General features: G+C 46.2%; 1 protein-coding gene across 9 annotated transcripts in view; it reads left to right on the top strand.

Moving 5' to 3' along the window:
- map4k3b (mitogen-activated protein kinase kinase kinase kinase 3b) overlaps positions 1 to 24902 on the top strand; it is an 82920-nt gene that overhangs the window by 45445 nt on the left and 12573 nt on the right. For 2 of the 9 annotated variants that reach the window (XM_035404153.1, XM_035404152.1), the window contains exons 5-21: positions 1136 to 1191; positions 1876 to 1923; positions 2423 to 2465; positions 4062 to 4134; positions 4699 to 4830; positions 6138 to 6200; positions 6498 to 6579; positions 6870 to 6986; positions 10189 to 10267; positions 11362 to 11420; positions 12947 to 13009; positions 17603 to 17661; positions 19209 to 19247; positions 20236 to 20304; positions 21929 to 21980; positions 22111 to 22155; positions 24484 to 24658. In XM_035404153.1, coding sequence (XP_035260044.1) covers positions 1136 to 1191; positions 1876 to 1923; positions 2423 to 2465; positions 4062 to 4134; positions 4699 to 4830; positions 6138 to 6200; positions 6498 to 6579; positions 6870 to 6986; positions 10189 to 10267; positions 11362 to 11420; positions 12947 to 13009; positions 17603 to 17661; positions 19209 to 19247; positions 20236 to 20304; positions 21929 to 21980; positions 22111 to 22155; positions 24484 to 24658 — 1254 coding nt within the window. Of the gene's footprint in view, positions 1 to 1135; positions 1192 to 1875; positions 1924 to 2422; positions 2466 to 4061; positions 4135 to 4698; positions 4831 to 6137; positions 6201 to 6497; positions 6580 to 6869; positions 6987 to 10188; positions 10268 to 11361; positions 11421 to 12946; positions 13010 to 17602; positions 17662 to 19208; positions 19248 to 20235; positions 20305 to 21928; positions 21981 to 22110; positions 22156 to 24483; positions 24794 to 24902 lie in introns of all 9 variants that reach the window. The other 7 variants (XM_035404150.1, XM_035404149.1, XM_035404155.1 and 4 more) reach the window with 6 other exon arrangements.

The raw sequence follows: 24902 nt of genomic DNA, 5'->3' as shown, positions 1-24902 counted from the left end.
ACCTGCTGTTTGTTCAGCGTGAAAAGCCCAGGCCACCTTCATTACTGATGTAGCAGCTTCAAAGGATCACATCCAGACTCTCTGGTCTTTGCTAACCTGCTAGCAGAATGAATAGAGCCCGGCTAGGCTGTGGTTTTAGCCTTTGGGGGGTGGGGGGGGACTACAAAGCTTAGCCTGTTTTTCAGAGTTATTTCCGAATGGCTGTTAAAAGCTTTGTCTCTCTGTTGCCAGGCACAGGGTAGAGCGGCGACATCGCGGTCGCAACAGCCTTGAAACTTAGGACGAGCTGCGGGAACTCTTCTCGTTCTCGGGTCGTGGAGACCTCGCCCGGTCCCTCCCTGTCCCATGGAGCCGGGGGCTCAGAGGAGCCTGGGGTTTCATTAGGGGTTTAATTAGGGGTTTTAATTAGCCGCGGCGACTGATCTTGGCCGGTTGGCGTGACGGGCACTCCTGAGCGTAACAGCCTGAGAGAAAGCGTGAAAGTGAGCGCTCTCCATACACGCTCAGTTTGTTTCCGGGTGTTGCGGGGCTGTGCTTTTTGAAGCTCACTTCACCGGTCGTGTTGAGAGACGTTGCTCACTAGCGTCAGTGCGCTCTGTTCCAGCACAGGTGTTTTAGCCACCCGTTGCAATGTAAGTCACTGGTAACAACAAAGTCAAATACAAAGTTGGTTGCAGTAGGTTTTTTTTTCTTTGTCAATTCAGTTATTCATTAACTGGAAAATCGTTCTAGAAAATCACGCATAAAGGCCGTTTTTCCAGGTCATGAATTGCATTTCAGTGAATTTTCTGGATTGATTGTCTTGAAGTGGTAATTGATCCTGACTCTGCTGATGATGTGTGGCAGCAAGGTTTGTGTCATTCAGAGGCTACGGGCTCCATTCCCAGCTGCTAATTTGCTGTTTTACCCTCTGGCAAAGGTACAGAACCTGAACTGCTCAAGGAAAATATACAGCTGTGTTGACAGATTCTCTGTTTACCATAAATTTCAGTTTGTTTCCAGAGTTGAATGAACTGAAATATAACTGATCCCCAACCCTGTTGAGGAATACGCCGTTTTATTGAATTTCTCGTGTTCTTCATTAAAACCGGAACGTGTGGGTGAAATTGACGCTCGTCTCCTCTTCGTCTTCCAGTGACCGGCCCCCTGTCGGAATCTCAGATCGCCTACGTTTCCCGGGAAACGCTTCAGGTACTTTGTTCCTCATCCGTTGTGTTGTGCTGTGATAGTTCGGTAAGCGAGCCTTTTGGCTGCTTGAGATCGCTGAGAGATTAACTGCACGGCGCATTCCTACCGCGCTGGTGTTTTATGGGTAATGATGCGCGAAGAGCCTTTTCGCCCAGCAAAGGCCTGCAGGCTTCAGGTCTGTTGCTTTGCCGTCGGGAGGCCGGCGCTAATCCACGCTCATTAAAGTGCTGGTTGTTAATTTGTCTGGAAACATTGTTAGTACTTTTTTTTTTTTTTTTTCCCTCCTTTTTCCATTAAATGTGTGCCTTGTTCAGTCCCTTGGTCTGATGACAGAAGCAAGCCAAGCCTGACGCCAGGGGAACGCTTTTGTAGATAAAGCTGCTGTTGGGACCGCTGGGTGGCTCATCCTGCTAAAGCACTGTTCCAGTGTGTGGATGGGCCCCACGGTCTGGTATCTGTTAAGGCACTGTTCTAATGTGTGGATGGGCCCCACAGGCTGGTATCTGCTAAGGCACTGTTCCAGTGCATGGATCGGCTTTGCGGCCTGGTATCTGTTTGGGCACTGTTCCAGTGTTTGTGAATAGGTGGTCTGCTGGTTGATTTGATGCCCACTATTTTTTGTGTGGGGGTGCATAAAAAAAATAAACAAATTAAAATATAATGTCTGGTATTATTTCTGCATTCCAGGGGTTGTACTATCTCCACCACAAAGGAAAGATGCACAGAGACATTAAGGTAAGGTCAGGACACACCCCGTACCACCCGCCACATCTTTGTGGTACGGCTGGACGTCCCTGATGATCATATGTCTAACAGGGATTGTTAATAGTTTGCATGTTCAGGGGCTTGCGTATTTTGCCTTTGTAAGTCTTTATGTGTTCATGATGGTTGTCCTCCATTTTGTTTTCCCCTCATGTTGCAGCAGTGAACAGCAGACCTAGTCCACTTTTGTCATTTGTTTTATCTGTGGTCAGGATCCTTCAATGGTGGCATTTCATCAGCAGCCAGTGTGGTGAACGAGAAACTTAAGCACAGCAGAGAACAAAGTACTTGCTGTACCTTGATGGAAAATGTGCTGTCACTGATGGTTGTGTTGATTTTGAGTCAGTGTTTCTCCTGTGGCGGTGCTCGCATGAGTAAATGTTTCATCGTTTGTTTTCTATGCGTGGGAAAGCAGTTTAAGCTTTTTTCTGTGTTTATGTGTCTGATGTGCTGTGTTTTTCTTCCTCTGAAGGGAGCAAATATCCTATTAACCGATAATGGGTATGTAAAACTAGGTAAGAATGTTTGCGGCTTTTTTTACTTCTGTTTCTTATTGCTGTAAATTTTTGCTGCCCCAGACCGTGTGATTGTTTTGTGTGTAATGGGAATCAGCTGTCATGGGGAAACCAGGTTTTTGCGGAGCTATCATTTGCTGTCAGTGACACACTGACGTGACCCAATCCTAGTGTTCTGCTGTGGAGAACTGCTGCTTCTGATTGGTTGCACGTGGTAGCTCTGCCCATTATTGGGTTCCAGAGACTTCTCTCAGCCATTGCCAGTGTTCAGGCCAGTTATCCCCTCATGTAGGAGGAGCATATAGAGCTTCACTCAATGGCCCCAAAGAAGAAATGTCTTGTAAAAGTGAAATGGCCAAAGGGCAATTCTAAAAAAAAAAAGATTAATTAATTACATGACTCGTTATATCAGTGGGCAATAAAAATAGCACAAAAACAATAAAGAGAGAAATAATAAAAAGAAAGAAATGATTCAAGAAATAATAAAGGGAGCATGTTGGTCAGCAGTCATCATTTACATGTAGGCATTTAGCATATGCTCTATCCAGAGCCACTAGCATAAGTACATACATACATCTTCACTGCTTTGACTTATGATACGCACCGGACCAAAACACCTGGATTGTTTTTTTTTTTTCCAACCACTTTTTTATTTTGAGCACTGGTTGCCCTGCTGAAAATCCCAGCTAAGGCCAGCTGGGATTCTAAGCTGGTTTATGACAGTTTAAGATTTTCAACACTTTAAGGTTTTCAACACTTCTAGCTGGTCAGAGCTGGTCTGCGGCTGTTCAAAGCTGGTTAAGCTGGTAGAGTAAGCTGGTGGTCAAACTCGTGGACTAAACAGCTGGTTGACCAGCTAGAAGTGTCGAAAACTTAAAACCAGCTGGACCGGTTTAGGCTGGTTTAAGCTGGAATTCTCAGCAGGGTATCGCCATGTAGCTAACGAACGCTTTCTGAGCTGATGTGCGCTGACAGGCTGCAAGCTTCACGCTGACGCCGGAATCGCCACCTTCGTTCCCGCCTGCTGTTCGCCGGTCGTGTTCGCGCCTTCGGAAACGTTGAGCAGAGCGCGGACGCGCTGGCCAAGATGCTTTTCAGAATTAACGTGTTTCACAGAAACGTTTCTGTCACGCAAAAAAAAAAGTCTCATCGCAAAACTCCGCGGCTGTAAATGACTGATGTTTGATAAAAAAGGAAGTGCAAGGTGTGGAAATGGAAATGCGTATATATCGCCAAACATGAAAACGCTAGCGGCAGATACATTACTATGATTGAGGATGGTGCAAAACAAAGTCGGTTACGTTTACTGCTTTATTAGGGAAAAATGACTCACTCCCAGGAGTAAAATGAGCCATATTTAGGAAAACAATTTCAAAGAAATTGCTTTTGGATTTTTGGCTCTTTTTTTCATATTTGGCAATCAGTGATGCGATGATACTGTGCAAGCCCACCGCTGATTTGGGGTGGGTAAGGAAGTGTGCGGTTTCCACCGCTGATTTGGGGTGGGTAAGGAAGTGTGCGGTTTCCACCGCTGATTTGGGGTGGGTAAGGAAGTGTGCGGTTTTATGATCCTGACCGTTTCTCCCTGGCTCCCAGCGGACTTTGGCGTCTCGGCACAGATCACCGCCACTCTGGCCAAGAGGAAGTCGTTCATCGGCACCCCTTACTGGTAAAGACACCCCCTTTTCCCCTCTCCTGCTACCCCGTGCGCCCTTCACGATGTAGGTCTGTACGCCGCGAATGTGAGCTCTCCGTGTGATAATGGAGGTCTCTGTGTCATAATGGTGGTCTCTGTGTGATAATGTGAGCTCTTTGTGTGATAATGTGAGCTCTTTGTGTGAAAATGGAGCTCTTTGTGTGATATTGGTGGTCTCTGTGTGATAATGGAGCTCTGTGTGATAATGGAGCTCTGTGTGATAATGGAGGTCTCTGTGTGATAATGTGAGCTCTTTGTGTGATAATGTGAGCTCTTTGTGTGAAAATGGAGATCTTTGTGTGATATTGGAGGTCTCTGTGTGATAATGGAGCTCTGTGTGATAATGGAGCTCTGTGTGATAATGGAGGTCTCTGTGTGATAATGGAGGCCTCTGTGTGATAATGGAGCTCTCTGTAATAACATAAGCTCGCTGTGTGATATTGGAGGTCTCTGTGTGATAATGGAGCTCTCTGTGATAATGGAGCTCTTTGTGATAATGGAGGCCTCCATGTGTTAATGCGATCTCTCTGTGTGCAGGATGGCTCCTGAGGTGGCCGCCGTTGAGAGGAAGGGCGGGTACAATCACCTGTGTGACATCTGGGCCGTGGGAATTACCGCCATTGAGCTGGCCGAGCTGCAGCCCCCCATGTTCGAGCTGCACCCGATGAGGTCAGAGGTCACGGCACGGACACCCCGCGTTCTCACATCCATGCTGTTTATCTATGTCCCAGACCCGGGTTAAATAATTACTGCCTGATGCCTTTAGACACCAGTAATATCCCTGCAAATTAATCTTTGTTCATTTTAGAAGAAAAACCTGTGAATATTTACCAGTATTCCTAAGAAATAGGAATACTGGTAAATACATTGCTGGATGTTTGTACGTGTGAGTTCAGAATATGTTTTTGCTGAAAATTCTCAGAGATCCGCAGGAGTTTTTTTTTTTTTCGTAGTGAGTCGAAAGTATTTTGAGCACGCATTTGCCCCCAGGTCTGGCGTAGCCGTACCATCGGCCTGACCTTGCATCTTACCTTGGCTTTAGATTGATTGATTGATTTGATTCTATTTCGGCACCTTGCATGCAAAGATGCCCAGCCTGCTTCATCTGTAACCCAGACCTCAGACACCTGTCAAATACCTACCCAGCAGTGATCTGTATTCAGAACGTTCTTTTTTTCCCATATGATTTCTTTTAGTTTGGTTTCACTGAGAATTCTCAGGGATCTATACACTGTTTTTGTATTTTTCTTGCTAAGTTCTTCTGTCTGAAAAGTTTAAGTATTTCAAACACGTATTTGACCCGGGTTAGGTGCGGACCAGACTCAGTTCTTTCACCTTGTATCTTACCCTTGGCTTTAGATTGATTGATTGATTTGATTTGATTTTATTTTATTTCAGTGTCTTGCATGAAAGTGTGCCCGGGCCATTTCACAATCTGTAAATGAGATCTCGTTTTAGATAATTATGTGAAATGGGACAGCTTATTTGGGCTCATGAAGACACAACGTTTGTATTTATAATCTAACAGTACTTCACATTCAGGTATTTAGCAGGCACTTGTGTATCTAGAGCCACTATTACAGGTTAATTTATTTTTATTTATTTCGTTTTTAACATACAATTGATTAAACGCCTGGATACTTTTACTGTAGTGCAGGTGAAGTTTCTTGCTCTAAGGTACGACAGTTGTGCCCCAGCTGGGATTCAAACCTGAAATCCCTGTTCCTTTTTTCCGCAGCAAAGATTACAAAAAAGTAATTGCAACTTTTTAGGTTTAACAAAGTTAAGCAAGAATCCTACAAATTTACATTATTTTTAATCTCAAAGATGCTGTAAAAGCATGATACAGAAGCAGAAATAATTTAACGGTACATAATTTTTATTCTTATGTGCTGTATCTTCATGTACATCTCAAATAATAAAAGAACTGCATTTCTTTTCAATTTTTGCGCATTTAAAAACTTTTGTTTTCACAGGGCTCTCTTCCTGATGACCAAAAGTAACTTCCAGCCTCCTAAATTGAAAGACAAATTGAAATGGTAAGAGAAATAAATTCTTAGTGGTACGCGTGCCGGAACCTGTCTGTCAGTCACTCATCCTTGAAAAGGATTTTTTCTGCAATTAAAGTTAATGCTGTGGGAAATATATGAAACTTTTTTGGCTGACAACATCAATTAGCTGCAAGCTCTCGCAATTCATATTTTAATAAAAAATAATGAAAAGATAGTCTTTTGGGTGCAGTTAATATAACCATGCCAGCTGATAAAGGCTGGTGTATATTGCTGTAATTGGAATCACTTCTAAACCTTTGTTTGTTTCTTTTCTTTATGTCGAAGGACAAATAATTTCCACCATTTTGTGAAAGTAGCGTTGACGAAAAACCCGAAGAAAAGGCCATCAACTGAGAAGCTGTTGCAGGTAAGAAGAGGCCAATCAGCAACCACGTCCAGCAGCACCAGCCAATGGAATGGCGGGCATCACAAAGTGTCAGCAAAAGGCAGGGCTGAAATTCAACTGTGTCAGTTAATGCAGTTAGCCTATGACAAGGTTGTGATCTCTTAGCAGCAGCCAATGGCAGGGCTTGGGGGCCTTCAGTGCTGACTCACGCCAGCGCTTGCCTTTCACCGGGATGATCGATAGAGAGGTGGAGCTCCGACCGTGAACCCTGACCTGTTCCTCCTCTGTTTTTTATTCTCCCCGTATCCCAGCATCCCTTTGTCTCTCAGCCCCTCAGTCGGACGCTGGCCATCGAGCTCCTGGACAAGGCCAACAACCCCGACCACTCCACCTACCCTGACTTTGATGACGACGAGCCAGAGCCTGAGGTAAGCCCCTCCTTTCTCAACCACAGCAGTTTATTCTCATATTCTGTCCGTTTTTATAGCTGGACTGTGACTGTCATATTTCAGGAGAATTTGCTGGTACAGTGGCAATGCTCCACTTGGGATTTGAGCCTGCAACCTCTGAGTTCCATGCTCTGTTATCTAGCCTCTGTACTACTAGCCTCTAATGCCATCCTGTCATTATAGTATTGAAACCTGGGGCATATTTGGATGCGGCGAATAAGCCGGAGATCCTGCACTATTATGCTAAAATAGTGTGTAATGTAACTCCCAACTGCAGGAAGCAGAGCGTTCTGGGAAAAGAAGGGATCCATCTCATTAGATGAAGAAAAACTGGCTAAGCCAAAGATGAAAAATTATTGGGCTTATTTTCAAAAAGCCTCGAGGCGCTCTTGATGGAGGAAGGCGAATCGGACCCTTTAAAAAGCCTTTATTTATTAAGTCCCCTGACGAATTAAAAGGGAAAAGTGGCGATGGAAAAACGGCAGTGCGTTTCTGCGTTCAGATCTGGGCTCTCTCGACTTATCCAGACAATATATGAGAAGGTTTTTCTCCCTGGACACAGGCTCTCACATTCTTGCGGCTCTGGGTTTCCCAGCAGGGGGCGCTGTGGTGTGTTGGGGTCACTCGTGCTTACATGACACACCCCGTGTTGAACATCATCTCTTTTTTTATAACTACAGGTGTAGTGTCTGCTCTGTTTCTCTCTCTATCTCTCCCTTCTCCCCGCCCCTCAGTTTAAATACCGGGGTCTGTTTCTCTCTCTATCTCTCTCTCTCCCTTCTCCCCGCCCCTCAGTTTAAATACCGGGGTCTGTTTCTCCCCATCACGCCCGTGTCTCGACGGGCTCTGCGCTTCGCTGCGCGTGGAAAGGTACCGGGGTGTGTGTGTGTGTGTGTGTGTGTGTTTGTGTGTGTGTGTGTGTTATGGTGTGTGTGTTTGAGCTACAGAGGTGTGCTGGCTTTCCTGTCTAACTGCACTTAAATACTGCAATACCAGGCTGGGTTCATTCTGAACACTGGGGAATGGAGATTGTGTGTGTGTGTGTGTGTGTGTGTAATTGTGGAATTACTCATGTGTTGTGTGAAAGCATGCGTGTGAGTTTGTTTGTGTGTGTGTGTGTGTGTGTAAGTGTGCATTTACTCGTGTGTTGTGTGAAAGCATGTGTACAAGTTTGTGTGTGTGTGTGTGTGTAAGTGTTTAATGGGTTTATAAGGCATGGCCTGTGAGTTGGATTGGAATTAATTCCTTAAACCCCAGAGAAATCTGCAGCTGGTTTCATACAGTCAGCATGGGGAAAAGGCACATGCATACATAAATATTAAGGTTTTTCCCAGTCTCACAGTGCTGGCTCATTGGAGGAATCTGTATTGTGGATAAAGGCAGAGACCTTGCTTTACCTGTGGAGTCACTGAGAGCAAGCTGTTAGTGGGGTAACAGCTATCAGTTATCTTAATGGAAGTTTTTTTTTTTTTTTAACATTTAATTACCCACTTCAAAAGCAGGTTTCAAAGGTGTCACAGAAGTGTTCCTTCCCGCCAAGCTGTTTTTTTTTCTGCCAAATTTGCTAAAAAGGCCCCAGTTTACTACTGTAAATAAAAGTGCAACTCATCTTTGCAGTTGATCTTTCATGAAAGGGAAAAGAGCCTTGTACTTTCCCCTTTCGCCCCCACTGACGGCTCGCTGTCCAATAGCGTTAGATGGTCTTAAGGGCTTAGCATATGTAAAATTCGCGAGCGGTTTTCCCTCTCTTCATTTTGAACAACAACAACAAAAACGAAACACTGAGTTGAAATGCTGAAGGAAGCACGGCCTTCAAGCTCGCCTCCTTCCAGGGAAGCGGACGGCTGGCTGGTACCTTAAGAGCAGCTCGTGCCTTAAGGAAGGAAAAATTTGAGAACGCTTTTGCAGATCCCTGAGAATTTCCAACAAATTAGGGTTAAAATGGTTATTTTGGACATTCCTAATTAGGATGGGAACTGGCTTAGCCCCCACGTTGGATGTCAATATTTTTTTTTTAAATGGTTAGGGTTATGGCAAAGAGCACAAATGGCAATGTTTTCTTCTGGATACTGTTGTAAATTAATGTTTCTTTAAAAATGGAGGAACCTGAAGAATTTTTATGTCAAAATGTCTGAATTTCAAATCATTTTTAGACCCAGTGCTGTTTGCAATGGCAGCAGTGCAGGAATCGAGCACAGGAAACGCAGGCAGTGAACTCCCCGCTCGCTGGAGTCTCCCATGAATTCAGGAGAGCGAACTACCCCCGAAGCTGCCATTTGTGCGCTGGAATGTTTCACACCAGCGGCGAATAAAAATGCAAATGGTGGCGATAGATGAGCTTTTCTGGGTAACGGAAGGATCCGGAACGCGCATGAATAATGCGCCTCATCGCGGCTGACGCGGCGCAGGTGCGGAGATGTTGCCAAAACATTACTCTGCCGAGACACGTTAGCGGCTGAGGTTTGAGTTTAAAGTATAACTTCGGGACTGGAGTTAAGCCTGCAGACGCTGCGGCCCTCCAGGACTGGAGTTAAACCTGCAGACGCTGCGGCCCTCCAGGACTGGAGTTAAACCTGCAGACACTGTGGCCCCTCCAGGACTGGAGTTAAACCTGCAGACAGTGTAGCCCTCCAGGACTGGAGTTAAGCCTGCAGACACTGTGGCCCCTCCTGGACTGGAGTTAAACCTGCAGACACTGCTGCCCTCCAGGACTGGAGTTAAACCTGCAGACACGGTGGCCCTCCAGGACTGGAGTTTGAGTTTCCTGGGCTGCATTGCAAAGCTGGAGATAGCTGGATTTGTCATCTTTCTGGATACTACCATATATATGAATTACGCATGCTTCCAATGTATAGTTTAGTTGCTGTGTGCATTTAAAAAAAAAAACATTAACATGAGCATGGATTTTTTATGGTTTGTATATTTGATTGTTTGTGGTTCCAACTTATTCATTACTGTGAGAGGTTCGGGTGACTTTGTTGCATTATCATCAATGGAATGAACCAGTACACCCTGTCAATCAAGAAAAGTGTGGCTGTGTCCCTTCACTGAACTGAAAGCCGGTGTAAGTTGGTGCTGAAGGGATAGCTCACAGCCAGCCGTTTCTGAGCCCGGTTAGGCTGCTGTTGCTGCTGATGGGGAAATTTACTGTGGAATTTGTGTGTTGATTGAATTTCCGCAGCCCCCCGTGGTCGTTCCCCAGAGAATCCACTCAACCAGCCGGAGCAACCGGGAAGGGAAGACCCTGTCTGAGATTAACTGTGAGTTTCAGTGTGTGTGTGAGTGAGATAGAGAGAGAGTGTGTGTGTGTGTGTGCATGCATTCATGCATGAGTGTGTGTGTCTGTGTGTTTGTGTGTGTGTGTGTCAGAGAGAAAGTTCATGTGTGTGTGTTTGTGAGTGAGTGAGAGTATGTGTTTGTGTGTGTGTGTGTGTGAGAGAGTATACGTGTGTGTGTGTGTGTGTGAGTGTGTGTGGAGAAAGAGTGTATGTGTTGGTGGGTGTGTGTTCATGTGTGCTCGCACAGTTGTTTGTGTGTGTGTGTGTTTGTGATTGTGTGGGTGGGCGTGCATGCGTGTGCGTGTGTGTGCGTGTGGGCGTTCGTGTGTGCGCAGTCGTTTCTGTGCGTATGTGTGAGCCGCATGTACGTACGTGTGTGCGCCGCACCGCGAGCCAAAGCCCTCTCATCTCCCTTCACACGCTGTGCGCCGCGCACAGAAACGCAGGAGCGCTAGTGCAGCTAGCGCCTCTCTCACCTCGCTGACACATTCGCATTCTCACCTCTAAAGTGTCGCTGAGCGCGGGGCACCTCTGTCTCCCTGGAGACGCGCGCATCTCAGCCGCGTGAAATTCGAACCGCTTCCATTAGAAGCTGAAGAGCGAGCCGAGCCAAGCCGCGCCGCGGCGTTAGCCTCTCCCGTTCTTGAGGCCCCCCTCCCCAATTAAAGAGCTCAGAATGAAACGTACAGGGCCGCGTGGGTGAGAGGGACCCGACGCACAGAATTATTTCAGATTCCTGTCTCAATGTCACGGTGCTGGTACGTTAGAGTCACCACGAGGCACAGGAACCAACTCTGAAACCCGACGTGACCCTCCCAGGAACGTGAACTTGAAAATTGACGCACGCTATTTCTCCTCAGTCCACCTCCTGTCAAGGTCAGAATGTCCTTCACGGAAACGCGCTGGTTACTTACAGCACGTTAAAAATGATTCCGAAAAGTGGCCGTCGGTGTGAAAGTAATCTGAGAGAGATTGGGATGAAAGGGTGTATGAAGGAAGGATGAAGGGTTTTACGTTGCCTGTAAATAGAGGAGTGAAGCCCGTCTCTTTTTGTTCTCCTCCCCGCCTCCGCGCAGTCGACCAGGTCAAGTTCGACCCCCCTCTGCGGAAGGAGACGGCACCTCATCACGAGCCGGTGAGTGACCCTGCCGGTCGCTGCGGCAACCCGCTGCCCCCACGTCCCCTCCCCCTTGCCAGACCCCGACCCTACAGGCCAGAGGGGCTCTGACATCACGCGTCAGCAGCCTATCATCCGGCGGCACCTGAAACTGTCTCTTACTCTTCAGATCATCTCCCCTCCCCTCTCTCTGACCCTTTCTCTCCCTCCCTCTCTCTCTCTGATTTGTGTTACGTTTTTCAATACAAAAACAAGTTTGGCAACTTAAAATTTCCCAATCATAGAGCTTGCCAAGAAAAACACAAAAAAAATTTATTTTTAATTTGTCTGTGGGCAAAATTCAGTCAATACTTTACCTCATCTCGCTGAGTGTTGTGCTCATGATGGTCTGAAGTTATGCTTGCATACAAATGCTGCCCACAGTGTCAGGCAATTGATCATAATTGAGTCCAAGCTCAAGATATCCGTATCGATTGGGGCACTTGCTCCACTCAGCTTCATTTTTATTTGGTAATTTGGTGTCGGATGTATCTCCTTGTTTATATCTGTGTATTTATTTTAATTAAATTCAATATTGTGGTTCCCCACTTCTGACTGCAGCATTAATGTACATCCTATTATATAACCCGCTGTTGTAACCTTTAGAGCTTCCTGACTTCCAGACTTTTGGATTATTTTTATATTTCTTCATCCTTTTCGACAAAAACACTCCAACTAATCCCTGGTTTGTGTTCTGTGTGGAGAGTAGAGGCTGTGAAAGGAAAAGCCAGAGAATGTGACTTTCCTGGATTTTTCCTGATTAATCAGGAAATATTGATTTCTTTTTTTTTTGACTCTATAATGTCTCTGGAGGCCATTGGCATTTGGCTTTAACTACTGCACATTCTGCAATCAGCTCTGTGTGTGTGTGTGTGTGTGTGTGTGTGTGTGTGTGTGTGTGTGTGTGTCTGTGCGTGTCTGTGTGTGTGTGCACGCATGTGAGTGTGTGTTGGTGTGTGTGTGCACAAGGTCCTCTACCTCTGTTTGAGACATTTAGGGTCTAAAAAAGGTAATCAGTTTCCAGATTTTTTAAATAAATGGCATCCCTGAAAAGCACTCTGTGTACAGTGTCAAACTCCTGGAGGGCCACAGTGTCTGCAGGTTTAACTCCAGTCCAGGAGGGCTGCAGTGTCTGCAGGTTTCACTCCAGTCCTGGATGGCCGCAGTGTCTGCAGGTTTCTCTGATTTACATTCAGTCAGCAGACCCTGGAAGCCAGGTGTGTGGATTGGTCTCTGTATCAGTGAGTTAAATTAAGCAGCATATATGCTGAAACATGCCAAAAACCAGCAGGCACTGCAGCTCTTCAGGAACAGGCACCCCCCCCTCTACAGCACAGCCCAGCCACTCTCAGCAATTACAAAACCCCGATCCCCCCCCCCCCTGATAATTTGTCAGCCCCTCATTCACTACCTCCTCCTCTCCCTCCTCACATTCTGTGTCTTCCCCCTTGACCCCGTGACCTGGATGTGAATAACTTTAATTTCTTGGTCTGTCTGCTAAACAGCCCGACACTGACGATTATTTGGACTGTGCAGAAGAAATATACTACACTGCAAGACCTTACCTGGTATATTTGCCTGTTTCTATCATTTATTAACATCATCTTTTTATTTTTTTTTTCGTGCCTTCGCCTCATCTTCCGCGCGCCGTTTTCTTTTTTCTCGTAACACTCGTTTTTCATCCTGTCCTCTGCCGACGCTTCCTGCCTCCGGCCGAGTTCCTGCCAGCTCGCGTTGTCCGTCTGTCTGTCTGTCCGTCCGTCCGTCTCTGTGTGCCTGTCAGTCAGTCGGTTGCTTCGTCCGTTCTCGCCTGGTGGCTGGCGTCGCTGTGGGTGGAGGTCCTCGTGATCTGTGCCGTCTTCTGTTGTACAGATCTGTCTCTTCTGTTCCTGTTGTTGTTGCTATTTGTATCCCCAGATGCATAGATGACAAACTGTTTTGAAGATGTGCATTTATTATAATTTTTACAGAAGTGTGGACGGCTGTGTTTGTGGGCCCTGTCACTTCTGGGCTCCTGTGGCTTCAAACAGGCCTCGACAGTTGCGTGTGGCCCCCGGAGGCGAGCCAGCTCGCTCGAGCCGTTCATTTTCCCAGGGGCCTCTGCTTCAAAGCGGGAAGTGCTTAGTGCCTGAGCAGGGGTCCCTTCTTCAAAGCAGGAAGGGTTTTTCTGTGAAAGTTGTGCATGAAGAAGGTGTCTGTAATGTGGCTAGTTTATGAGTAGCTAACCTTTAGATTTATATTCACGGTGGAGCCCCAGTGATTAGGGTTTTTTAAGGTTAGCAGCTTGTGAATTCAAATGCGCATTTGGGAATACTTCTTATTTGTAAGCACTCCTGGAGATCCCTGAGAATTTTCAACAAAACATGTTTACTCACCAGCATGCATAATGGTATGAAAGAAATGTATTGATATTTCTTCTTTAAATTGTCAGCAGCCTCATAGGAAGTTTATTGGCGTTTGAAGTAAAAGTTAAAGTATTTAAAATAAAGTATTTGGCCCGGGTGTGGTTGGAACGGAGTTTAGGCCGCTTGTGGTGGAGCAGTCCCGTAGCCTGGGACTCGAGTAGGAACGCTAGCCAGCCCTGCCTCCACCTTCGTGGGGGACGCTACCTAGGCCTTCCTGCCCTCGCCCAGCAACCGCTGTGGGTCCGTGGCGAGACACGCCCTGCAGAGAACAACGGGCACTCGGGCGGCCCCCAAAACGGCACGGCCAATCGTGAGCTCCGTTACATCAGCAGAAACGCGGAAGATGAATAATGACACGGCGGTGTGCTGCGCGAGGTAAACTGCGCTCGCGAAAGGTAGGAAAAATCAATCTCCCCACTTGGCTGAAAAGGTTTATGCCAAAGGCAACTGGCGGGGGGGGGGGGGGGGGGATTCTGCTGGGCGATGCATCATTTGAAGTGTTGCTGCTTCATTTAAGCCTGGTTTATTCTGCTTCCTCAATATTGCCTAACAACGCCCATAGCAAAACCAGAGGAAAAACGCAGGAATCCACTGACACTGAGTTCATCTGGGAGTTACAGATTTCTTCAGGGTGCTTTGACTTAAACAGTTTGTGCAGTGTTTTTTTTTTTTTTCCTTTTTAGTCTCGCAGTGGTACCGGTTGTTGTGATGAATGTGGCCATTCCCGTTTTCTCGATTCACTAGCCTTTTGTCGTTATCTGATTTTTAGATAATTATTATTAATGACCTGGATTGGAATGACCGAGCGGCTCCTTTTTTTGCCGTTTTTGTAGCGTGTTCTTGTTTTCTCTGGTTATCAGGACCGGCGCAAGCTGATCGGCCGCGGGCCGAGGGAAGAATGCTAAACGCGTCGTGTCTTAATTTGCATTCCGAGCTGTTTTCGCTTGGCCCTTGCCTGTTGGCTCTTTGATGTGGGCAGACATTCTCGCTCTTGACCTTCACGAGAAATCGCTTTTAAAAAGCCAATCGGCTCGAGTTGAGAGATCTGCCACTCAGAACCCCTCCCCCCCTCCCCCCCCCCCTTCCCTACAGGGTTCCGGAACTTGCCGGAGCGACTCCTCTCTCGGGCCTAGATACACACAGGCACATGTGATCCCCTTCTGCTCCTCCTTCTCGGGGCTGGAGCTACAGCCAGAATTAGCATTTTTATATTTGGGTAATTAGCAGAGTAACTTTAGCCGGAGTGCTTTACACTTAGCTTGCAGTTTAGCATGCAGTGCTTTTATACAGCTGGATATTTTTTACTGCAGAAATGCTGGTTAGGAGTCCGCAACGCTATCCCACCTGGGATTTGAACCTGCAACCTATTAACTACATAGCAGTGATGTTAAAACGTAGGTTATCATTTCGTTTTGCAGTTCATCACATGTTCAGTCACATACCTGGTCGGTTGTTTATTCTTTTTTTGTGCTATTCTGTGTTCGTTTTTTGTTTGTTTCGGTCACGGCCGTTTGGGAGCCGAAGGCCCTGTCACTTATTCTGCTTGTCGGACTTTTGTGTCCGCGGTGACATAAATTTGGCGCGTTTTCCGGCTGTGAATCTCAGTATTTACCGGTGAAATCCAGGCTTTAGGCCCAGTGCTGGGGGCTGGAGTCTGCCAGGCCTCCTGGGTCCGGTTAACCTACAGCAGTGCCAGCCCGCGGCCATAACTCTCCTCCTGACAGGACACCCGTCTACCTGCCAAAAACAAACCTCATCCAAGTCCTTCTCTCACACCTCATGCTCTGCAGTCACAATTTTTGGGCTTATTTTGTGCGTAGGTTCTGTTTTGCCTGTATGTACGTGTACAGGCAAAACACGTACGTGTAATTTATCGCAATCTGTATTCTGCTGCTTATATTTATTTAGCGTAATAGTTATTTTCTGTTCCAGTGTGTGGATGGGCCCCACAGTCTGGTGTCTGTTAAGGCACTGTTCCAGTGTGGGAATGGGCCACAATATCTGGTATCTGTTGAGGCTCTGTTCTAGTGTGTGGATGGGCCCCATGGTCTGGTATCTGTTGAGGCACTGTTCCAGTGGGTGGATAGGCCCCACAGTCCGGTGTCTGTTAAATCACTGTTCCAGTTGCCATGGCGTGTTCCAGAGGAGAACGGGCGCTCGTCTGTGCTCTCCTGAATCGTCAGCGGGGGTCGCAGAAACGAGCTCGGCTGGCGAATACGATCGAGCGTTCCTAACTGGGACGAAAAAAGGCGGGAAAAGCGTTCAAAGCTACCACCGTGTTCGTGTCCTTATAAAAGAAACGACCGGGCGATGGGGCGAAACGCAGGACCAGGGCGCGGCGGTGCTGTTTTAAGTAGCCTAGCGTGCGCGCGGTCTGTCAGACCCGATTTGCACTCTGCGGAAGCGTGTCCTCGTCTGAATGCGCTGCGCTGCGCTGCGCAGCGAGGCAGCTGTCAGTCAGCTCCGGACAGCTCCTGTCACTCAGGGCCGGTCCCCGCGGTATGACGCGTTCTGAGGGCATTGCGGGACTCTCTGATCGAGAGCCGAATTTTAGTGGCTCTATGTTCCTGAGACTCAAGAGTTTAGGGATAATTTGTGTCATTTGTGCACAGAGTAATTGCGTAATTAAGAGCTGAAAAAAAGCTTGCGGTTTATTTTGAGGGCTTTTCATTAAATTTCATTTTGTTTTTTGTTCGCTCAACTAGAGGGTATGGCTCCTCTGTTATTTGAGCTCTTGTGATAATGATAGTATTTAACTCCCATGGTTTGCTTAATCTGCACAAATGTAGTTTTCTTTTTCGACGGGTAGAAATCTAGAAGTATTTTCAGTATTTTCTTGTTTTATTTTCTGGGTCAGCCATTTCATCTCACTTGAGTCCATAGCACTGCTGTGTTTGAATTTTAAAATGTCTGCTTCAATGTTGGCTTCAATCTTTATTTTTCTCTCCTTTCGCTTTGGTCATTGGTCACAATTTTCTCTAAATGTCACTCAAAGAAAACCTTTATGAAAATCACTGAACCCAGGTATTATTAGTTGAATAGTAATTCAACTCGTGTGCATGGCTCCAATTGTTTACCTACATCTGCTATATATGAAAAAGGTAAGTTATTAAACAGTAAAGGTCATGCTGGGGTTCTAATTTAGAAAGTGTTATTTATTGATGTGCATCAGGCCTGGGTCAAATATGTTATTTGAAATACTTTAACCCTTTAGATGCCGGTTTCACCCCTGCAGTATACTGACAGATTTAAAACTGATTTTTGCCGATCTTCAGGACAGAATTCTTCAAATGTTTGTGCCAAAACACAGCATTGCATTGTTTTACACGTTTAGTTGATTTCTCAGGGGTCTGAAGGAAACTTTTTCAAACTTACTGGCATCTAAAGTGGCTGCCTCCAATATTCTCAGACTTCCCAATCAAAAATTGTCCGGGTCGACGTTTCGGTCCAAAGAATCGCTTCATGCTTTCATTGTGCCAAATGTGAAAAATATTTTGCACCAGAAGGTCAGTCCCGGATACGTTTCTCCCAGTTCCTTTTCACTGAAATTCGATCAGTCAGCCACCAGCCCATCATCTGTGGGGGGAAAAAAACCTGCCTCTGCGAAGTTTGTCTTTTTTTATTTCAAACGTGTGTTTGACCCCGGTGTGGTGCGGTGTGGTGGGCGGGGGGGCGATGCGGGGTTTTAAAGCGCTGGTGGTGTGATCTCTGGAGGCGGGGGGGTCCTGATTGTTCCTCCCGATGTGCTCTCCCCAGGACTCGCCCCTGGATTACGAGCAGGGTTCCCCCGGAGGCTCCATCCTGGGAGGGAACAAGTAAGTGGGCCAGACAGACGCTGCTCTGTGTGGGCGGTGGGTCAGTACTGCGGGTGTGTTTGGGCTGTGAGGACCGTGATGGAAGCTGATTGTGTCAGTACTGCAGGTATATTTTTACTGAGAGGTCAGTGATGGAGGCACATTGTGACAGCACGCATGCCCACACACACACACATGCACACACGCGCACTCACACACACACAAACACACAGACACACACACACGCACGCACACACACACACACACACACACACACACACACACAGCAGATTCCTGCGTCGGTCCCAGCGTTCTTCGGCAGCTGGACTCAGACACACGGTAAACTCCCCACTTCCTGTTGGCCATGGAATGGAATGGAATGGTGTGACAAAGTCCATACGCACACACACGCACACACACACACACGCGCACACACACACACACACACACACACACACACACACACACACACACACACACACACACGCACACACAGCGGCCCGTTATTTACTCCAGCTGAACTGACCTTGAGAATGACCTCAGAACGGAACGTATTGAGTGCAGTGAACGGCCACGTTTGGGAAAACTGTTTAACAGTGAGGTTTGCCTAGTTTACTCATTTTAATTTTTTATTTTTATTAATTTTTTTTGCTTTTAAATTTTTGCTGGGAAATGCATGCAGAATAGCTGACATCACACTTGGCTGTTCGGCAGCGTTCCGTATGGCGGTATTGATGATGTCACGCTGCGAACTGCTGCCGCTGAACTGATTGTGGCTCCTGTCCTGCCAGACTCATCCCTTATTTAGTCTGAGCCCGGTCTTCCAGTCGAAGGGCCACTAAGTGGTAATACATAAAAGATAACCACGACTCTTTTCTTTAGTCCGGCTTCAGTGCCATACAATTTGTTTGTTGAATCAACATACTGAGCTCAACTGCTGTGTGTTGAATTATTAAAACTGAAATATGAAGATTTGAAGCTTAAAAATTGAGCACTTTGGAATGGATTTATGACAAAAAGGTACAGTAGAGGTTTTATCTCACATGCACTTGCAGGCGCGCACACACAAACACACACATCAGTGGGATGAGTAAAAATAGTAACTCTGCTTAACTCCCTTGTCTCCATTGACGCTCTCTTCTTTAGTCATCACACATTGAGGCAAATGGCATCGTTATTTGTGCTGATACTACCGCCCCTTCCCAGTTGCCGCTGTTTTGATCTCCTAAAAATGATCTCATGGCAGTTTCCCTTTTTAATCCTTTAAGGTGTGAGATCACAAATATGTGATTAGAAGGTTCTCAACTGCACGTTCTTATGCTGATGTAACAATCAGTATGTGAAAGCAATGACGTTCTAAACACTGACTTAGAAACATTCCCAAAAAAAAACTGATCTTCAAAGGATTAAAATATGGCTTAGAAAATGTTTCAAGTTACCCTCTGAATGTAGGCTGCTGAAATCCTCAAGTTCGTTATTAATTTCACGAAGAACGGGGGTTGACCGTGTGTGCTCGTGTTTTTGTGAGACGGGCTTGGCTGACCTTCCTCTTCATTCTCTCCTCACAGGAGTCTTCTGAAATCTGTGGAGGAGGAGCTGCATCAGAGGTAGGCCTCGCACACCTGTCAATCGCAGGGGCGCCGCACGGCCTGCTGGGTATTATTTTCGTCTTAAAAATGAAAAGGCAGTCCAGACCCAGCGAACCAGGAGAGGAGAAGGGAGGCGCCCCTGTGAGCAGCTGCTGTGATCGGTCAGTTAGGTGCTGAGTAACGCCAAAAATCAGCAGACCCTGCAGCTGTCCAGGACCAGGGCTGACGATCCCTGCTGCTTTACCCCAAAACCACATTGTTTCATATTTTAATATTTGATGTGACCTAACAGCCATACCCCCTACTCCCATCCCCCTCCCCAACCCCCCCCCCCCCCCCACACCCTCCCCTGGCTTATCCAGTCCATGTAACAGAGGACTCATTTGCTGCAAACCCTGATTTTTTTTTTTTTTTTTTTTTAATCACTGTTGTTATTACTACTGTACCCCTCAGCAAAAAACTCTTGAAAACTAAAACAAAACAAACAAAAAAAAACAAAGGAGCGTGCCTCTCAAAGGCAACTGCATGCCGAAAATTTTTTATTTAAATTTATTTTTTTGCTGTTTTCTTCCATCTGTAGCAGGGGTGGGGAACTCTGTTTCTGGAGGGCTGTATTCATTCATGCTGACTCATGTTCCCACTAATTATCCTCCTGGTACAGTTTGGTGAATTTGCTGCTTTCACTCAATTAGACCAGAAGTTAAGTTTCTAATACTGGGGCATGAGAGCTGTCATTCATGTGCTTATCGATAAATATCGCTTTAAAAAAAAAAAAAGTCAGATCACAAAGATGATTTGGGATGGTCAGGTGTTAAGATCACAGAGATGATTAGAGGTGATCGGGTATTGAGAGCAGAAGCCAGCGCGAAATCCAGAAACGGATCCGGCCCTGGCTGGAAGGGGTTTCCCTCCCCTGACCTCATGGACAGAAAGCAGCTGAAGCCCGTAACGGTGCTGAACGGAAACCCGGCCCCCCCACTGAGCCTTGCTACCTTCATCTCCTCAGGGGCCATGTGGCACATTTAGAGGATGATGATGATGATGATGATGGTGGTGATGATGATGAAACTCAACAGTAAGTCCTTTCGTGTTCTTAGTTTAGTTTTGCCAGTCTCTCAGAATCACGCCCCTCCCCCTTTGCCTTGCCTTCTCCAAAAAGAAAAAAAAAGAAAAAATGAATGGAAAGGCTTGCCAGTTTCATCCACGCCTTCATTTCATATGCTCCGCCTTCGCCTCCTGGCCCCGCCTCCTGGCTTGGCCTCTTCCTGACTCACCCAGCCCCAGCATGCTCATTACTGCGCAGTAGCCGTAGCAACCCCTGCTTGCACCTGCGCTGTTTGTGTCCCGCTCCTCTCAATAGCCTCTTGGCTTTGCTTTCATTTAATTTTGTTTTATTTTTTTGGGAAATTAATTTGCCTGCAAACCTGTCATGCATGCCTCTGCTCAGTTGTCATGGCAATAATAACCATAAGACACCCTTCCCCCCAACTCCCGCTCTCATCCGCCTGGCCATTGTGACCTCATCGGTGATTGTGACATCAGCAGCTGCCGCTGTGATCCTGTAATGGAAGCATTTGTATACTTCTGAACCTGATACTGTGTGGAAGTGTTGTGTTCTCGGTCTTTCAATGTTTGGATTGTGGATACTACATTTCCCAGCTGGCTTTGCAAATTGGTGCCTGTGCCCATGTCCTGCTTTGAAAGGAGTTCTGCCTCTGGTTGATTTAATGGTTCCAGACAGTTTGCAGGGAATCACACCTGTAAAACTTAAGTCTGAAATGTGCTAATTTGGTAGCACTTTATTAGAAGTGGTTCTTTGAAATGTTGAAATGCCATTGTCAGCTCTAAATACTGGGATAAGCATATAATCATTAAAACCATTTTATAAAGACTGATATCAAGACATGATACATGTAATTGACACATTTTGACAGTAATAACGTTGCATCATATAAATCAAATTTTGTGTACACTGTATGATGCTTGACAATGGTTATAATGCATTATGTCACACTTATAAAGGTATTATAAATGCTGCATAAGCACCCAACTTTGAGTAAAGTGTTCCTGTTAATCTCATGGTCAATGCAATTCACGGATCTTGACAGTAAACATCCTAACAGGAAGAAGCTTGCGCACCCTATAAGTGAAATAAATAGTGGAATATATATTAGGAAATTAGCAAACACTAATACTGGACTACTTAACGTCCTAGATTTATTGGTAAAATCCTAAACAGACTTGGGGATCTAAATGAAGATCCTAACAAGATTATCTTTTAAACACATTACAGTACCTGTATGCATAATGCATCTTGGAACAGGAATGCTGCTCTAGGATCTGTTCATATCTAGACCGTATTCATGTACAGCTAAAAAGGCACAGCTGAGCCTATTTCAGCACACTTACTCTGGGATGCTTTATGAATATAGGCTGAGGTACTTTACTGTAAAAGATCCAACTGTCAAAAGAATGCAAGATCACCAGTGATTGATGGTCAAGATCAACAGTTAGTTCTCCTAATCATCTTAATTGTGAATGTCCTAATCAGAGAAGTGTGTTATGGGGTCTGGTGTGTGCTAACACTGTCCTAGCATGCAGGGTTCATTTATGAATGACTGGGGAATTCTGGGATAGCACAGGCATTATCGTATGGTTCTAATTGTCTCACCCTCTCACACCCCTCCCCACCCCCCCAGCTCATCCAGCAACACCATGAGGCCCAAAGTGCCCCCACCTCTGCCTCCAAAGGTAGGCCAACAGGACAACTTGTAATTTTACATGATCCACACCCAAACGGAATTTGGAATGCAATATTTGTGCCATTAACGAAGCCAAGGTTCCTCATCTCTGTGCCCGTTACATTACTTTTGCATTTCAGCATTTGGCGGAAGCTCGATCAAGAGCGACTACAGAATCAGTTCAGGTTAAGTACCTTTTTCAGCAGCAGCGCCACACCTGGGAGTGGAGGTCTTATTACACTAATACTTCTGCTCTGTTCTGTACGCTCATAGTGGTCTTTGCTCAGCACTGTGTGGGTGTAGGCAACCGATCCGTCATCAAAATTTGGGGTGTTTCAGTTTGTAAAAGCTGGTAGTTTGTGCATTTAAGGTACAGATACTTCTACCTTAATGCACATTTCATGTATTAATTGTAAAAAAAGTATTATTGTGGTCTAGATTTGTGGGGCCCATAAATGTTTCCTTTGAGAGCGACTGGCATATTGTGCTTTTAAACACTATATTTCGCTGAGTTATGAGAGGCACTCAGTAAAGTGATGGAGGAATTCTTTGCATGCCATGGTGCACATATTATGAATTTTGTACTAACAATCTTGCCTGGTATTTTCTGTAAATCAAGTCCCAGGTACTCATTGATCGCCCCAAGTTTTCATCAGGAACCATACTGGTCTTTTCCTCATTTTTTTTTTATTTTTACAAACCCTTAATTTCTATGGATCAGTGTTTGCCCTTCTTTTTTTGTAAACACTTTGGCAGAGTCAGTGTGGTTTAAGGGGTGGATTTTGGTTGGGGCAGTCTGGTTTAAGGGGTGTATTTTGGTAGCAGAAGTGTGGCTTAAGGGATGTATTTTGGTAGGGGCAGTGTGGTTTAAGGGGTGTATTTTGGGAGCAGTGGTATTGCTCAAGGAGTAGATTTTGGTAGCAGTAGTGTGGTTTAAGGGGTAGATTTTGGTAGCAGTAGTGTGGTTTAAGGGGTGTGTTTTGGTAGCAGTAGTGTGGTTTAAGGGGTGTGTTTTGGTAGCAGTAATGTGGTTTAAGGGGTAGATTTTGGTAGCAGTAGTGTGGTTTAAGGGGTAGATTTTGGTAGCAGTAGTGTGGCTTAAGGGGTAGATTTTGGTAGCAGTAGTGTAGCTTAAGGGATGTATTTTGGTAGGGGCAGTGTGGTTTAAGGGGTGTATTTTGGTAGCAGAAGTGTGGCTTAAGGGATGTATTTTGGTAGGGGCAGTGTGGTTTAAGGGGTGTATTTTGGGAGCAGTGGTATTGCTCAAGGAGTAGATTTTGGTAGCAGTAGTGTGGTTTAAGGGGTGTATTTTGGTAGCAGTAGTGTGGTTTAAGGGGTAGATTTTGGTAGCAGTAGTGTGGTTTAAGGGGTGTGTTTTGGTAGCGGTAGTGTGGTTTAAGGGGTAGATTTTGGTAGCAGTAGTGTGGTTTAAGGGGTGTGTTTTGGTAGCAGTAGTGTGGTTTAAGGGGTGTGTTTTGGTAGCAGTAGTGTGGTTTAAGGGGTGTGTTTTGGTAGCGGTAGTGTGGTTTAAGGGGTAGATTTTGGTAGCAGTAGTGTGGCTTCTCCTACAGATTTCAGTGTGACAGTACAGTGCAGCTGTAGCTGCAGCTTGTTCAGCTCAGTAAAATAATGGGCTTTTGTAAATCTTTCAGCTGTTTCTCCGGTCGGGGAACTGGAGAAATCATTTTACCAATTAAGTGTTCCCTTTTTTCAAACCTGCTTTTCTTCCTGAGCCGCTGTTCTGACACATACCTCTCGCTGCTGCCGTAGTGTGGTGTTTTTTTCACTGCTGGGCAGGCTTGCTCTCAGGCACATTAGCTGCAGTAAGCCTGTCTGTGCACATTCTGCATTACCTGAGCATGTTCTTCATTATCTGTGCAAGCTCTGCATTATCCGTGCACACTCTAAATTATCCGTGCAAGCTCTACATTATCCGTGCACACACTACATTATCCATACACACTTCATTATCTGTGCAAGCTCTACATTATCCGTGCACACACTACATTATCCATACAGACGTCATTATCTGTGCATGCTCTACATTATCTGTGCACACACTTAGTTATCCATACACGTTCTATATTATTCTGGCATGCTGTACATTATCTGTGCACACTGTACATTATCACAAGCTGTACATTATCTGTGCATGCTCTCCATTATCTGTGCACACGCTTCATTATTCGTGCACACACTTCATTATCTGTGAATGCTCTATATATTGTCATTGTGCGCACCTCCACATTTTTTCGACATTTATTTGCATCATCGATTCCAACGTGACTGCATATCTTCTGAAAACTCAGATTTGTCTTCTAATGGAAGTGTTTCCCCTCCATTACGATGCATTTAGAATATGTTTGTTTTTTTATGCTGCATCTTAAATACATTTGTTTTTAACCTGGATTAGTACCGGTTCCTCAGGAAGTACCGCTGTGCCTCTGTGCTGCATGCGTGCGCCGTACTGCTGGTCTCTGCTGCTCAGTACGATCTCCCCCCTCCTTTTCCAGCCCAAGTCCATCTGTGGCCCCCAGGAGAGCCATCCTGGCGACGACGACGGTGGTAACCACGGGACCATCAAGCGCTGCCCCGTGTCGGAGAGCCCCAGCCGCGCCCGGCCGGCCTCCTACGTGCCCCCCAGGCCCCCGCCCCCTCGGCTGCCCCCCCACAGGAGGAATAGCCTAGGTAACGAGGCCCCACAGAGCCCGGGGCCCTGGGACCCGGCGGGCGATTCCGAGAGCTTTAGGGATTTCTGGGACTGGTTGCATGCCTACCCCGAGGAAGACGATGAGGAGGAGGAGGAGGAGGAGGAAGACGAGAGTAAGGCAGCCGGCAGTGTAGGGTAGCTCCGCCCCACGTAGCCCCGCCTTCTCTCTAGGCTCCACCCACTTAGTGCCGACCCTCATAGGGCTGCCCTTAGAGCTCCACC

Source organism: Anguilla anguilla, chromosome 2, assembly GCF_013347855.1.
Source record: "Anguilla anguilla isolate fAngAng1 chromosome 2, fAngAng1.pri, whole genome shotgun sequence".
NCBI classification, from domain to species: Eukaryota; Metazoa; Chordata; class Actinopteri; order Anguilliformes; family Anguillidae; genus Anguilla; species Anguilla anguilla.
Note: the sequence above shows the minus strand (reverse complement) of the source record. Positions and strands in the feature narration are given on the sequence as shown.